Source organism: Salvia miltiorrhiza, chromosome 4 (genome assembly GCF_028751815.1).
Source record: "Salvia miltiorrhiza cultivar Shanhuang (shh) chromosome 4, IMPLAD_Smil_shh, whole genome shotgun sequence".
NCBI lineage: Eukaryota > Viridiplantae > Streptophyta > Magnoliopsida > Lamiales > Lamiaceae > Salvia > Salvia miltiorrhiza.
In genome coordinates this window covers 46,172,380-46,187,586 of record NC_080390.1, presented here as the reverse complement: position 1 = coordinate 46,187,586, position 15,207 = coordinate 46,172,380, and the positions used below count along the sequence as shown (strand labels likewise).

Here is a 15,207-nt window from a genome sequence, read left to right as displayed (position 1 = left end):
CATCGTGTGGCTAACGGTCGGAAACAACGAAATCATATTAAAGAAATCAAAAGAGTGGATGGTACTACTACGAGGAAGCTTGAAGAGATGGACCTTATCTTCAGACAGTACTTTCAGGACCTCTTTTTGGCTGGCCCTTATCAGAATCCCACGGAAATCCTTAGCTCCATCGAGCCTACTGTGACGGATGAAATGAACAACACCCTCACCAGTCCCTACACGGCGGACGAGATCACTCGGGCATTAAAACAGATGCCCCCTCTCAAAGCCCCGGGGCCGGATGGTATGCCTGCTTTGTTTTATTCTTCTTGTTGGTCTCGTGCTAAGTTTGATGTTATTCCTCTGGTTCTTAATATTCTTAATAATGGTGTCGATCCTGGTCCCATTAACTCTACTTTTATTTGTCTTATTCCTAAGAAAAAAAATTGTAGTCAGCCGGCTGATTTCCGTCCCATTAGTTTATGCAATGTCATCTATAAGCTTGTTTCTAAAGTCATCACCAATAGGCTTAAGTTGATCCTCCCTTCTGTGATTAATGAGAGTCAGAGTGCTTTTGTTCCTGGTCGTCAAATAACTGATAATGCTCTTCTAGCTTTTGAGATTTTTCATATGATGAAACTGAATAAAGCTAAATCAAAAGGATGTTTTGCTTTTAAACTTGACATGACTAAAGCTTATGATCGTGTGGAATGGAGCTTTCTTGAAGCTATGATGAGGCAACTCGGTTTTCATTCCTCGGTGGTGAATTTACTAATGCGTTGTGTTACTTCGGTTTCTTTTCGTGTGCTTGTTAACGGCTTTCCAGGTGATTCTTTCGAGCCTAGTAGGGGTCTTCGCCAAGGAGATCCGCTGTCGCCTTTCCTTTTCCTCTTTTGTGCGGAAGCTTTGTCGGGGTTGTTGCGCAAAGCGGAAACCAGTCAGCTTATTCATGGGGCGAGGCTTTGTCGATCTGCTCCTGCTGTCAGTCACTTGTTATTTGCAGATGACTGCATTATTTTTGGGAGGGCTTGCACGAAAGAGATTTCTGAAGTTAAAGATATTTTGCTAAAGTATGAGATGGCTTCGGGCCAAAAAGTCAATCTTGATAAATCAACTATCTCTTTTAGCAATGGGGTACCTGAGTCCTTGATACAAGATCTGACGGAGCAGCTGGGTGTGCGAAGGGAGAATCAGCAAGGAAAGTATTTGGGTATTCCGTGTTCGGTTGGCCGATCTAAAGTTGAGATTTTTCAACTTCTTGTAGATCGAACCCGGAAAAAAGCAAAGGATTGGAAACGTCGTTTTTTATCGGGAGCAGGGAAGATGGTGCTCATACAATCTGTTCTTCAGTCGATTCCCACTTATCTTATGAGTTGTTTTCTTATTCCTGAACAGATTTGCCAAAGGCTGAATGGTATTGCGGCTAGTTTCTTTTGGGGACAGAAGAATGACGAAAGAAAGATTCACTGGAAAAGCTGGAAAAAACTCTGTGTCCCCAAGAATGAAGGAGGACTGAGCTTTAGAGATATTAGCTTGTTCAACCAAGCGATGCTAGCTAAACAGACTTGGCGGATAATTCAAAACGGCTCATCTCTCTTAGCTCGTTCTCTCAAAGCAAGATACTTTCCCCGATCGGACATTCTTTTGGCTAGTAACGCCCATAATCCATCTTATACTTGGAGAAGCTTACTAGCAGGTCGTGACCTTTTGGTGAAGGGTATTGCTTGGCGTGTGGGAGACGGTTCCAGAATTCGGATTGGTAGGGATGCGTGGATTCCGGATAACAAAGGCAATTTCAGTGTGGCGCGGGTATCTGAACAGTGGATTGATTTAAGGGTTGAGGAGTTACTTTTGGATAATCAGGTTATGTGGGATCAGTCTAAACTTGCTTCGCTGCTTCCCCGGGATGAGCTGTGGAAATTTTCTGGTAAGCTGGTGGTTAATCCGACCATTCTGGATAGGCCACTGTGGCCTCACGGAAAAGGGAACACTTATTCTGTTAAATCAGGGTATCGCTTTGCATGCTCCTTGAAGAATCGTGATGAAGCTTCCTCGTCTCATGCGAACCAGGGGCTGTGGGCATGGATTTGGGGGTTGGATGTCATTCCCAAAGTTAAACTTTTCCTTTGGAAGTGCTTATCCGGAGCTCTTCCTACGGCGTGCTCGCTCTTATCGCGATCAATTGATGTGGATCCTTTTTGCCGAAGGTGTGGAAAGGAGATGGAAACCTTGGAACATGCTTTGCGCGACTGTTCTTGGGTGAACTTTTTGTGGGAAGTTTCGCCTCTCCGTCTTTCGCCGCTGGATGGTAGTGAGTCCTGTTCTTTCAGCGATTGGCTTCTTCTGATACGCTCCATCCCTGAGAAAGAAGCTCATAATATCTTCGCTACTATTGCTTGGGCTTCGTGGTTCTCCCGAAATCTGCTCATCTTTCAAGGGAAGGTTGTCTCACATGCTGATTGTCTTTCGATTGCTAGAGGTGCTGGTTGGATAAGGCCTCCTAACTCTATTCCAGCAGATTCCTTTTCTTTGACAGTCCGGTGTAGTCGAGATGCTCAGGTGAAGGTGCAATGTGATGCTGCTATTGGTGAGGGGGTGGGGATCGGCTTGGGGGTTGTCATGCTGGATGCAGAGGATCAGATTCTTGGCGTGAGATTTGGATTTATGCCGGGAGTCTTTTCGGTAGAGGAAGGTGAAGCATGCGCTGTTCTGGAAGGGCTCCATCTCTGCGAAGAAAAAGGAATGACCGACGTTATTCTGGAAACTGACAGCCAGCTGCTGTACTGGCGTCTTACCAACCGTGAGGAGGACTTGTCGTTTATCGGCGATACTTTGAAAGACATTGAGTTAAGGACTGAAGGTTTGCTTCACGTTTGTTTTAGCTGGATTTCTAGAGACTGCAATATGGCTGCTGATAGTCTCGCTCGTTATGCTCTTAGTTTTCGTTTGCCTTGTTTATCTTCTAGTGTTTTTCCTGCTGATGTAAACTCTCATGGTTTGTTTTAATGGTAGTTCTGATCTTTCTCTCAAAAAAAAAAAAAAAAAACAAGAAATTTGTATAAGAACATATTAAAATATATATATATATATACTATAATAAAGATAGAATTCACTACCTCTTGGAGACGTCCATAATGCACCGACCAACAAACGGACTCAGGAAGTACTCATGTTCAATCGATCAGAGGGAATGGAGGAAAGGCTAAGATACAAGATAAAAAATGATGAAGAAGAAAACAAAAATGAGAACGTTTAATATGATGTGTATATTGATTTTTATTTTTTAACATCCATGTAGGCAAGTCATGTTGGATTGGCAATCCACGTCAATTTTTGGGAGTCGATTTTTTTAATTAAGATACAAACAATATTGTTTTAGTAGGTTGGGTATTGTTTTAGTAATATATTTAACTTAGGACATGTTTTTGAATTTAAAAAAATATGATAAGATAAAAAGTGACCTTTACCCAATTAAGAATGCTTTAAATGGTGGTATAGCAAATGTAAAATGAGATGTTTGTTAAATTTAAAGAGTACATCACGTGAATTTCTAGAATCTAGACTTTTTCTGGAAAAAAAAAATGAAGAAGGAGAAGAAGAAGAACAATCAGATTTCAGCGGTGCTTATTTAATATGCAGAATATATTGTCCCTGTATATAAAAATTTGAATTGTAATAATTTTGGGGGAAGTTAATTGAGGGGATCATATTTAGGCTGTCTATTTATTAATATAGGTTTACTTCACATCTGTTATAATTTAACCATATAGTTTGATGTTAATAAACTCTTTACATTTAGGCTACATTATATGCAAGCTTTAAATTTACCAAACGTAAAAACATGTTAAAAAATTTATTTTAGTTAACTTTTGCTAAATTATATTAACATAATCCTTTTTTTAGGGGGGAGGAGAATATATATATTTCATTACTAGATTAACATAAATTTGTATACTTGAATACCGCAGCCAGGGGCTTAATTAGTCAATGGAGGTTGGCGTCGGCTGAATTAGTAGTATTATTTTATTTTTATATCTGATCAATTTTTGTTATATATTTATATACAAAATTTGACCAATAGCCTTTCTAATTAAATGGAACTATGTCTCATTTTAATTCGATAGTTCTTTTCTTACTAAAAGACTATTTCTCTGAGCAATAACTGAAGCTAATATGAAAAATTCAACATATATAACTGAAGATATATGTAAAGAGACAGAAACTACCTAGTATAAGTCAAGTCTTCATCAAAGATCAAAACTAAATGACTGATCGATTGAAGAACTTACTTAATAGGAAAAAAAAAAAGAGTAGTTGAATTTGAATAAGTCATCTAAGTCTAACTAGGGAACAAAAAGAAGGTATGTGGTTGCATGGATACAAAAGTTGTAATTAACGTATATAATATGACACGCGGATTCCCATTACATCTTTTATATTAAAAAAAGAAATCATTATAGTTAGAGTCTAGATTAAATTAATCTACACCTAAATTCTTTTCTTACCATTAAAATAATTTATAGGTTAGATCTGATAAAATGTCAAACTAAGATTCAATACTATCAAGCTCAACTTTTCATCACAAAGAAAAGCTCAACTTTGATGTAACTCGTTCATATGCTCTTATTTGGATCTCAAATCCAACCTTATATTAATTTGGAATTTGTTCGGTCATGATTGAAGGAATTCAATATTGACTTGCTCCAAAATTAACGTATTCGGCTTAGTGGGATGAGGTCCTCTCACCAAATATTAATAATAAAACCCACAATCGCAACTAGTACCAAAAAGAAACAAATAAAAGTGGGGACAAGCTTTAGTGAAAATAATTAAATATTTGCATGAACAAAAAAGTAATGTGATGATACAAGGAGAAAGTAATTCGTGAGTGAAAGCATATGCACAGCGGAATATCAAAATACAGCCTGTTTACACAAATACCATATGTTAATAAAATTTGATAACTTCATATATCAAAATTAATTAATAACAAAAGTATTGTAGCAGACCTGAAAATATCTTATTGAATATATGTGTCAAATTACGGAATGGGTCTGGTCTGTTATTGACCTAGACTAAGACAAATGACATGTCTATTAACAACGCAAATACATGGATTATCTCTTATGTATTTGTCTTGTGTTTAGCGTCTATCATAAATTTATGGACCCAAATATTTGGGAGATTCTAATTAAATTCGTGCAACAACTTCCTATGCGAAAATGGCTAGCAATACAAAAATAAAATTAAGTAGAAATCATACCTAAAAGGGCCACTAACAATGTCAAAATAAATAAATAACGTATTCACGTCAATTAAAATTAATTACGTGAATACTTTTGGTGGACAGAGATAGTACTTTTTTTAGGGGAATAATAAGACATACTTAAAATAATGTGAATATGTTATTTTCGCATCTTCAAATAACACTTATTTGAAGATGGAAAAAAAAATATATTAGTATTAAAAAGAGATGGATCAAAATCTAATAATGTTAATTGCTACTGCCTCTGTCTCATTACAAATATCTCATTTTTTATAATGAGATGTTTCATTATAAATGTTTCATTTTATTTCTGGCAATATATTCTCTCTATATATCTAATATTTAAATAATTTTTATTAATTTATTTTATTTATTTTCTACATAAATTTTTCTTAATCTCTATTTTCAAAATTAATGAGACATTTGTAATAGGATTGAGGATATTTAATTTGATCACGACCAATATGGCAATATGAACTGACAAATATGTGGGGCTCCCATGTTAATTAATTTTCTTTGAAGACAATAAAGTTGACAGCCGGAACACGTCAAGTTGCTATGACTGAAACCGTAGCTAAGAGAAGAAGACTGTAACATTGCAATAACTTCCTTAATAGTTCTCTCCACTTAAATGGAGTATAAAAAAAATAAAATTTCCTTAATTGACGCCAAAATTTTCAACGCTGTAATTAATTTTGCAGATCTTTTCCATAATTATTGAAGTTTGGATCATATATTACATACGGTAATATTACGTGCACCAATAATTTGTTTTGCAGGAACATACGTGATTTAAAATGGAACGTCACCTAATTCATGCATTTTTCATATTACATACTTCTTCTTTCAGTCGTTCTTGTTGCTCATTTTCCATTCTATATATATACAGGAGCGCGCTCCAGTATGACCCCCTATTTTTCGTGTAACATGAGGACAATGAATAAGACATATAGTACTAATGAACAAGACTTATATCTAACGAACAAGATGTATATACTGATGAAAAACAAAATTTTAAAAATTGGTAACGAATAAGACATATATACTGATGAACAAGGCAGTATATATTGATGAACAATGCGATATATACTGATGAATAACAAAATTTAAAATATTCTGCTCCCGGATTCGAACCCTGTGAAAAAAAAAATCTCTCTCCAGATACAATATCAGCCATAAGATTTATAAAATAAACATACCAAATCGTGCCCTAGATCTCACTAAAATTAGGGGGTCTCATTGGAGCGGCCCCTATATATATATATATATATATAGGGGCGCGCTCCAGTGAGACCCCCTATTTTTCGTGAAACACTAGGACAATGCATAAGACACATAATACTAATGAACAAAACGTATTCCTAATGAACAAGATGTATATACTGATGAAAAACAAAATTTTAAAAATTGTTAATGAATAAGACATATATACTGATGAACAAGATAATATATATTGATGAACAATGCAGTATATACAATGAATAACAAAATTTAAAATATTCTGCTCCCTCCAGGATTCGAACCCTGCGAAAAAAAATCACCCTCCAGATACAATATCAGCCATAGGATTGATAAAATAAACGCACCAGATCGTGCCCTAGATCTCACTAAAATTAGGGGGTCTCATTGGAGCGGCCCCCTATATATATATATATATATATATATATAGGGTGCGGTTATAGTGAGAACCACAATTATCGTGAGAATATAAGAACCAATAAAATTACTGCATTTGCTATACAAATTAATGCATCCGCTATTAAATTTAATGCATCCGAAAAAAATAATTTTTTTGCTCCTTTCGGGATTCGAACCCAGCACATGCATCCATCCACCAAGATGATGCATCCACCGTAGATCTTGATGATCGAATGGCTTAAAATAGTTCTCCGTTCTTATTTTATTAGTGGTTCTTATTTGAACCTCTCCCTATATATATATATATATATATATATATATATATATATATATATATCATTTTCGGTATTTATATATTTTTCAGTTCTTGTGTGTTACAAAATTGAAATTACAATGTAAACCAATCAATAAAGACAAAATTTATGAACCAACAAACATAAAGTTCGATTATAAATTTAAAATAACTTAAAGTTAGACGAAACCTACGTCTTTAATGATGTCTTTCTTGTTCCATTAAGTGTCTTTTATTGTTTATTTGATGTACACTTAATTGTTCATAATATACTCCCTCCGATTTTTATTAAGTGTCCCCAGCCGTCAAAATACACATACCAATAAAATAAGGTATTTTACAGTTGTAACCTTAGTAATTGTCATAATAAATGCATTTATACAACTAATTATTACATTCATACAAGTATTAAATAAGGATAAAATAGGAAAAATGTCATAAATATACTCTCAAATTTTGAAATGGGACACTTATTGAGAAACAAAAAAATGAGCTAAATGGGACACTTATAAAAAATCGGAGGGAGTACTCCCTCCGTTTTTTATTAAGTGTCCCCAGTTGTCAAAATACACTTACCAATAAAATAAGATATTTTACATTTATAATCTTAGAAATTGTCATAATAAATGCATATATACAACTAATTATTATATTCATACAAGTATTAAATAAGGATAAAATAGAAAAATTGTCATAAATATACTCTCAAAATTTGAAATGAGATACTTATTGATAAACAAAAAATGAGCTAAATGGGACACTTATAAAAAAACGGATTTATTTGTTGGATTACATGGTACTTAATACTAACCTTTATTAAATTTTATATCTCGCGTGTACTCGACGCTAATAATTTGATTTTTCATTCTTTTAAACTGGCGGCTGCAATATTTTATGTCCATTTTGCTTTTATTTAGTCCTCTGAGAACCTTCGATATTGATGTCCATTTTGTTTTCATTTAGTCCTTTCAAAACTTTTAATATCAATATCATTTTTCATTTAATGAAAATAATAAATCCTTTGTTGACTGATCCGGCATATTATTTTACTAATTCGGTTCTAAGTTTTTATTTAGTATAATTTCTCCTTTGGGAAATTGGTTTGTGTGTGTATTTGCGAAATGAAATTACTAATTTACCATAGGGTCAACGTTGATTATTAGCTGGTAAGATTTACTCTCTCCGTTTTTTTTAAGTGTCCCATGGAAAAAAAGTACATATATCAAGGAAGTTGGAGTATTACTTTTGTGCCCATATTTATTATTTTCAAAGTGTAATAAATTTATTCTCAAATTTTGAAATATGACACTTAAAAAGGGGTAAAATAGGAACTTTATTATTTTTTATTCTCAAATTTTGAAATAGGACACTTATAAAAGAACAATAAATTTATCTTAATAGAACACTTAAAAAAAATAGAGGGAGTAAATATTTCACAGAAAGTCAATTCACTCGAAAAGTCAACAATGGCATGAGATTTCACATAAATCATCGTGCTTCGCATTTAATTACTCAAGTTAATAGTTTTAGACTTTAGAGCTTGTAATTTCAATTCAGTATTACTCTTTTCTTTTCTTTTCTTTTGAGGGGCAATATTCCTCTTATATTAATAAAAATATTATTCCGATTCCGACTATAGAGCTTAAATTTGAAGTCCATAGATATATGCGATTTGAAAGTAATAAAATGTTTTTAATCGGTCCCAAGATCAGATCTACATTTGTTTAAGATTAACACTAATTCCCCACCACCAAATTTAAAAACCGTCAACTTGCATAATTAAGAAAAAAATATACGCTCAAAAACCAAGGACAAGAGAAAATACTCCATCTTTCTCATGAAAATTAAGAGAAATTAATACAGAAAACGTGGAAATAGTAAAAAAAAAAAAGACAAAGATAAAATTAATCAGCATCCCTTTTATGAACAGTCCAATAAATGGGCTGTCTGTCGCTACCAACTACAGTAATCTTTGATTATTTTCCAACCATATCTGCAAAACACGCATTTGTGAGTGTATAAATTCTTCTGTATATGACTTCAATATTCCTTGGCGGATAGAAAGTAAAAAGAAAAGAAAAAAGCAGCAGTTGCTCAAAAAGGTCAGAAAAGGAGCAGCCATATAGCTGAATATCTGTGCACAAATTGGAAAAAGAGAGGGTCTGTGTTTGAGTGCGTGCGAATTTCTATGGCTGTAGAGCCCAGTTCGGGGGCTAAAGAGAGAGATCTTCAGCAGACAGCAACATGGGCAGTTGCTGGTGTTTGTGCTGTGATTATAATTATCTCTATTGTCCTAGAAAAGCTCCTTCACAAAGTCGGAACGGTAAGAAAATCGACGCTGTTGACCGTTTCTCGTCGTTGACCTGATGGGGTGTGCAAGATTGTTTCTTGGGTTTTGTGTTTGTTTATGTTAGGTTTGGCCTAATTAGGAAATGATTTGTCAAGTTTTGTGCTTTCTGTCTGTGAACATGCAACATATCTTGCGTTGTGAATAATAATTTGGAGAGGGCTATGTAATAGTGAGTTGTTTTCGGAACATGAAGATCGCAAGAAAAAGAAAAGAATAGAAATGTAATTGGTTTCTTGTTAGTTTGTTCCTTGTTTTAATTCACATTTTATTACTAAAAGGGATTCTGGTTAATCCTGTTTGTGAGTATATTCTTGTTATGTCCGTTTTACTTTAATTTTTGAACGATGCAAGCTCCTTCCTTTGTTGTTCAAAATTGTGCTGAAAAGGCGATTCTTCGCCTACTTGTTTGTGTTGCTTTCATAGTTTTGCATTTGCTGTGCATTGTGTTTATATTTCAATGGATTTCAATAATGGAGTGGTGAATTTTTTTCAGTGGTTAACAGATAGGCATAAGAGAGCTCTTTACGAGGCGTTGGAGAAGGTCAAAGCTGGTAGATCACTCGCAGCTACCTTGGTTTCCTTTTGTTGCAGAAATTTCCTCAGTTGATAACTCAATTTGTTTCTTTGCTGCAGAGTTGATGATTCTTGGTTTCATCTCTCTAACCCTTGTATTCAGTCAATACTACATTGCTGAAATCTGCATACCTACCAATGTTGCCGATACCATGCTGCCTTGTTCTAATAAAGAATATAAGGATGCGAAGGAGGAAGAGACTCGTCGCAGGCTTTTGTCAATTGAACGCCGTGTTTTAGCTTCCAAATCTTCTAAGTGCTTGGAGGTAAAGCTTTCTTGTTGAAGAAAGAATTCGTATATAAACTGTTTCCTGTAAATTTTCATTGAAATTCCTCAAAAAAGAACGAATTGCTTAATAGTATTACTTATTTATAAGCCGCGTCAAGTCAGTTGAAACCTGAGTCGAGTGAAACAGTCGGATTTTTCGTAGAATTATTTGGAATAGTGCAGGGTAAAATGTAGTCGGCAATGACTGTTGGTAGTTGTTATTTCAGCAACTTTCTTGTGAAGGATATAGTTAAATGAGGGGCATATATTGCATTTTTTGGTATCTATTGTGTTTGTGTGAGGTGTACATTCCAATTAAGACACAATCTAATCGCTTAACCTATCTGACATTTTCAGAAGGGGAAAGTACCACTTATAACGGTGGATGGACTGCATCAGATACATATTCTTATATTCTTTTTAGCAGTCTTGCACGTGAGTTACAGTGCTATCACTATGGCTCTCGGAAGACTTAAGGTACATCTCAACGTTTAATTTATCGAATGTGTTTTTGCATCTGTTTGTCTGTCTCATCTATTGAACTGGTTTCTATCAAATTCTTTCTTCACCATATTATGGAGAAGATTGCATTTGGTCTAGAAGTAAAAAAGGATCTATATCTGAGCCTCTTGGATCAATCCATATATTGATATATGTATATATCTGAATGTTGTGTAGATTCGTGGCTGGAAAGGATGGGAGCAGGAAACTTCTACCCACGACTATGAGTTTTCTAATGGTATATCACTGCATACACTTGGCTTCATTTGTCATGAATTTGTGTATCTTACTTGATCTCGTTACATGAGTAGGCACACTTACTGGTTATCTATCTATCTGGACTTTGCAGATCCTTCAAGATTCAGGCTTACCCACGAGACATCTTTTGTGAGGGCACACACTAGTTTCTGGACCCGGATACCTCTGTTTTTCTATATTGTGAGTTATAACTTTATGTCATGTTTCCTTTTTTCTTTTTATTTATTTATTTTTGTTCTCGATTTTCTGTTGTCACTATGTCGTTGTAGCTTACTGATGCTTATCTTTCATATGCAGGGATGCTTTTTTCGACAGTTCTTTAGGTCTGTTAGCAGATCTGATTACTTGACTTTACGCAATGGGTTCATTTCCGTGAGTCCTCCTTTCTATTGATCTTCTTTTTCACTGCCCAAGTAGTCATTTTTGCTCCTTGTTCGATCTTTTTTAATAAATCTTTACTTCTTTTTTAGGTTCATTTGGCCCCAGGAAGCAAGTTCAACTTCCAAAAATACATCAAAAGGTCACTAGAAGACGACTTTAAGACTGTTGTGGGAGTAAGGTAAATATTGTTGATTGAATACATATTCAGATGATTTCATTGATCATTTCAGATTTCTCTCGCACCCACAAATATATGGCTTATTTCTTTTCCTCTTTGCTTATACGTTGACAGTCCGGTTTTGTGGGGATCGTTCGTGGTGTTCTTACTCCTAAATGTTCACGGTATATTGCTGTTACTCTATATAACTATATAGCCCCCCCTGGGTTCTTTGGGTTTTATTAGTCTCTTGCCATATTGTTTTATTCGTTCAAACTATTTTAGGGTGGCAAGCACTGTTTTGGGCATCCTTAATTCCTGTGATTGTAAGATCCTCATCACTAATACAAGTTACAAATACATAAGAAGAACAACCTATTGACATAATGTTTCTTTCAGATAATCTTGGCTGTCGGCACGAAGCTACAAGCTATTTTGACAAAAATGGCCCTTGAGATAACAGAGAGACATGCAGTAGTCCAGGGCATACCTCTCGTCCAAGGCTCGGACAAATATTTCTGGTTTGGTCGGCCTCGGTTGGTGCTGCATCTCATTCACTTTGCACTGTTTCAGGTACTGAATATTCTCCTTTACAGAGGACAAGTCTGAGTTCATTGCTTCCTTTTCATTATTCATAGATGCTGAATCTTAAAACAGGCAAATAAAAAGATTCACCATAGTGTTGCAGTTGTCATAGTTATGCGTATAATTCGACTTCTGTTTGTATGCTAATCCATGTAATCATCTATGCAGAACGCGTTCCAAGTGACATACTTCTTGTGGATTTGGGTAATGTTCCTCACCAACCTTATCAACTTTGAATGTAAATTTTTCCTTCTACCATGTCACTAACTAGAGGAATAAATTCTCTTGTGCAGTACGAGTTTGGGATCGATTCTTGCATCCATGACAATCTCGGACTTGTGATTGCCAAGATCGGTGTAGGGTAAGTGATATTCGACGCCATTTACAAATCATGGTTCCTTGCATTCTTGATGTAATGACTTCAATTTGGTGTTGCTATTGCAGGGTGGCAGTCCTATGTTTGTGCAGCTACATTACACTTCCACTATATGCCCTCATCGCTCAGGTAATCTTGATATATTAATAATTTCTTGGTGAATTCTGTGCATTATAAATAGGGAAAAAATATCTAAAATGTCCCAAACTATTGAAACCCAGATGGGATCAAATATGAAGAAAACCATCTTCGACGAGCAAACATCCAAGGCCCTCAAGAAGTGGCATATGGCGGTGAAGAAGAAGCAAGGGCGGGGAGGAAGCACCCCTACGCGAACCTTAGGTGGGAACGCGAGCCCAACGTCTTCAGTGGGGTCCCCGTTCCACCCTACAGGCGCGATGCTTCAGCGTTTTAAGACCACTGGTCACTCAACTCGAGGATTTGGTTATGAAGAGCAGGATGCATCTGATCTCGAGGATCCATCCACACCTCCACCACCCACCGCCAGCTTGATCATACGCTCCAATGATCCTTTGGATCATGATCACGACCACGACCATGATGTCCGCCATCTTGATGACGAGCATGATGGGGAATTTGCTACGAATGGACAAGAAACGATGAGGAACGAAGATGACTTCTCGTTTGTGCGCCCGGCGCCCACCCAGCAGAAGTGAGGTTGGTTGGCACCTTGCTGTTTGTTGGATTTTATCAAAATTTGCCATCAGCTTGATTTGCTCTACTTGATTCTGTATTTACATGTGAAAATTTTCACAATTTTAGTAGGCACCTGTGATTACATATTTAGATATTTTTATGTACATTTTTTATAAATTTTGTTTCTGTTTTGAGTTTTTTAGGTTTACCATATCTTCAAGATCTTATATTGTTGGTTTATAACCATTTCATATTTTGGATCTTCAGATTTCATTCAATTATGATTACATCTTTGATATTTCTTAGTTTTGTATTTTGTTTAGCTCAAGTGATGGAGGCTCGATCCTTCCAAAACACAAGAAGTGCATTTCTACATAATACCAAATATTTTATTAAAATTTATGTCAAGCTCAATGTTATATTTTTTGTGGACAAATGATGTATTTTATTCGAGAGTTTAATATTTTGTCATTGATTCTATTTACTAGAAAATACTTGGTGATACGTTAAACATAATTATCGAGAGCGAATTTCGTCGTGTTGCATATAATAATTAATATACATAGCATTAGCATCCTCGAGAATTCTTTTTTGGGCATTCAGTATATTTAAGGTATTTTTTTTATTAAAATACGAGCATAATACTAATAATAACGAACAATATTTTCATAGATTATATAGTTTCAATATATCACAAAACTTTTTTTGGAAATTCCGTATATTTAAGACATTTTTTATTAAAAGGCAAGCATAATAATAATAATAACAAACAACATGTCCATAGATTATATATTTTCTATATATTACAAATTAGTTTCAATACATTATAATTTTTTTTAGCATTTCATACATATTAGGCATTTTTTATTAAAAGACAAGTATAATAGTAATAATAACAAACAATATTTCATAGATCATATAATTTTAAAAAACAAAATTATCCTTAAATTAAGTATATATGAGAGAATATAATAACCAAATACTCTTTTATAAAACAAAATTATTTTATAATAGGTATAAACATATATCTATATATATTTTAATATTTAAAAAAAAAACTCAAAATTTGGGAGGGGGCTCTAGCCCCCCTAGCCCCCCGGCTCCGTCCCTGTTTACGGTTGTTGTAGTCACCAGATTTGATCAAACCAGCTTATTGGATTTGAAATTTCATAATTTTACATAAAATCTATAATAATGACAAAAAAAAGTTATAAAAATAAATTGGACAGTACCCCTCTCCCACCAGCTTGCTACACTGACTAATTTTTCTATACTTTCAGTTTCTAAATTTTAAATTTATAAAAATTGTAACCCTAATTTCAAAGTTCGCAAAAACTAGTTAAAAAACTAAAACTTCTACTGCATTTTGTAATTAAAAATTACTTTTATACTTGAAGTTTCAGACTGTTAAAAAATGGGCAATTGCCAATTGTGATTAAACTCTAAATTATTTGTATTATCTAAAAACTGTCTTGAATTTTCAGAAATATCAATCAAATACGCAAATTATTGACATTGTACTCAAAAGGAACTAACGTCTTTGGTTGATAGAATCACTACAATCTTAATAGGACGCTCGTAAGCTTCCCATTATGTGACATTGAGTTTGAATTATTAGTAAAATAAATTAATGTCACAAAAAAAAATGAAATATATAATTTAAATTCTGTATCAAAATAAATAAATGTTGACACGAGCTAACTGATCATTCGAACGCAACAAAATAAATCAAGAGTTTATACATTAACAAATGCATTTAGGCGTGCTCAAATGAAGTGCAATAATTTATCGAATTAGTCGAACTGTGTCAAAAGAAATTAATGTTGAACCCTTTTTTCAAATTTAGTAATAGTCTAGGATTTGATATGATAATGCTTTCATTTGAATTGTATGTCACTAATTTTTTCTGTAACATTTATTTATTTT

The 15,207-nt window shown here is 34.3% G+C and overlaps 1 protein-coding gene across 2 annotated transcripts in view; it reads left to right on the top strand.

Annotated features, from left to right (window-relative positions):
- LOC131023783 (MLO-like protein 10) overlaps positions 1-13,579 on the top strand; it is a 76,991-nt gene extending 63,412 nt beyond the window's left edge. The window contains exons 2-16 of one of the 2 annotated variants that reach the window (XM_057953371.1): positions 9,243-9,498; positions 10,019-10,076; positions 10,159-10,364; positions 10,724-10,843; positions 11,045-11,105; positions 11,217-11,305; positions 11,423-11,497; positions 11,596-11,684; positions 11,799-11,848; positions 11,949-11,989; positions 12,063-12,236; positions 12,417-12,452; positions 12,542-12,609; positions 12,693-12,753; positions 12,846-13,579. In XM_057953371.1, the coding sequence (XP_057809354.1) occupies positions 9,364-9,498; positions 10,019-10,076; positions 10,159-10,364; positions 10,724-10,843; positions 11,045-11,105; positions 11,217-11,305; positions 11,423-11,497; positions 11,596-11,684; positions 11,799-11,848; positions 11,949-11,989; positions 12,063-12,236; positions 12,417-12,452; positions 12,542-12,609; positions 12,693-12,753; positions 12,846-13,301 (1,719 nt within the window). In that variant the 5' untranslated portion in view covers positions 9,243-9,363 and the 3' untranslated portion in view covers positions 13,302-13,579. Of the gene's footprint in view, positions 1-9,219; positions 9,499-10,018; positions 10,077-10,158; positions 10,365-10,723; positions 10,844-11,044; positions 11,106-11,216; positions 11,306-11,422; positions 11,498-11,595; positions 11,685-11,798; positions 11,849-11,948; positions 11,990-12,062; positions 12,237-12,416; positions 12,453-12,541; positions 12,610-12,692; positions 12,754-12,845 lie in introns of those variants that run through there. The other variant, XM_057953370.1, reaches the window with a different exon arrangement.
- Positions 13,580-15,207: the final 1,628 nt, after the last annotated feature.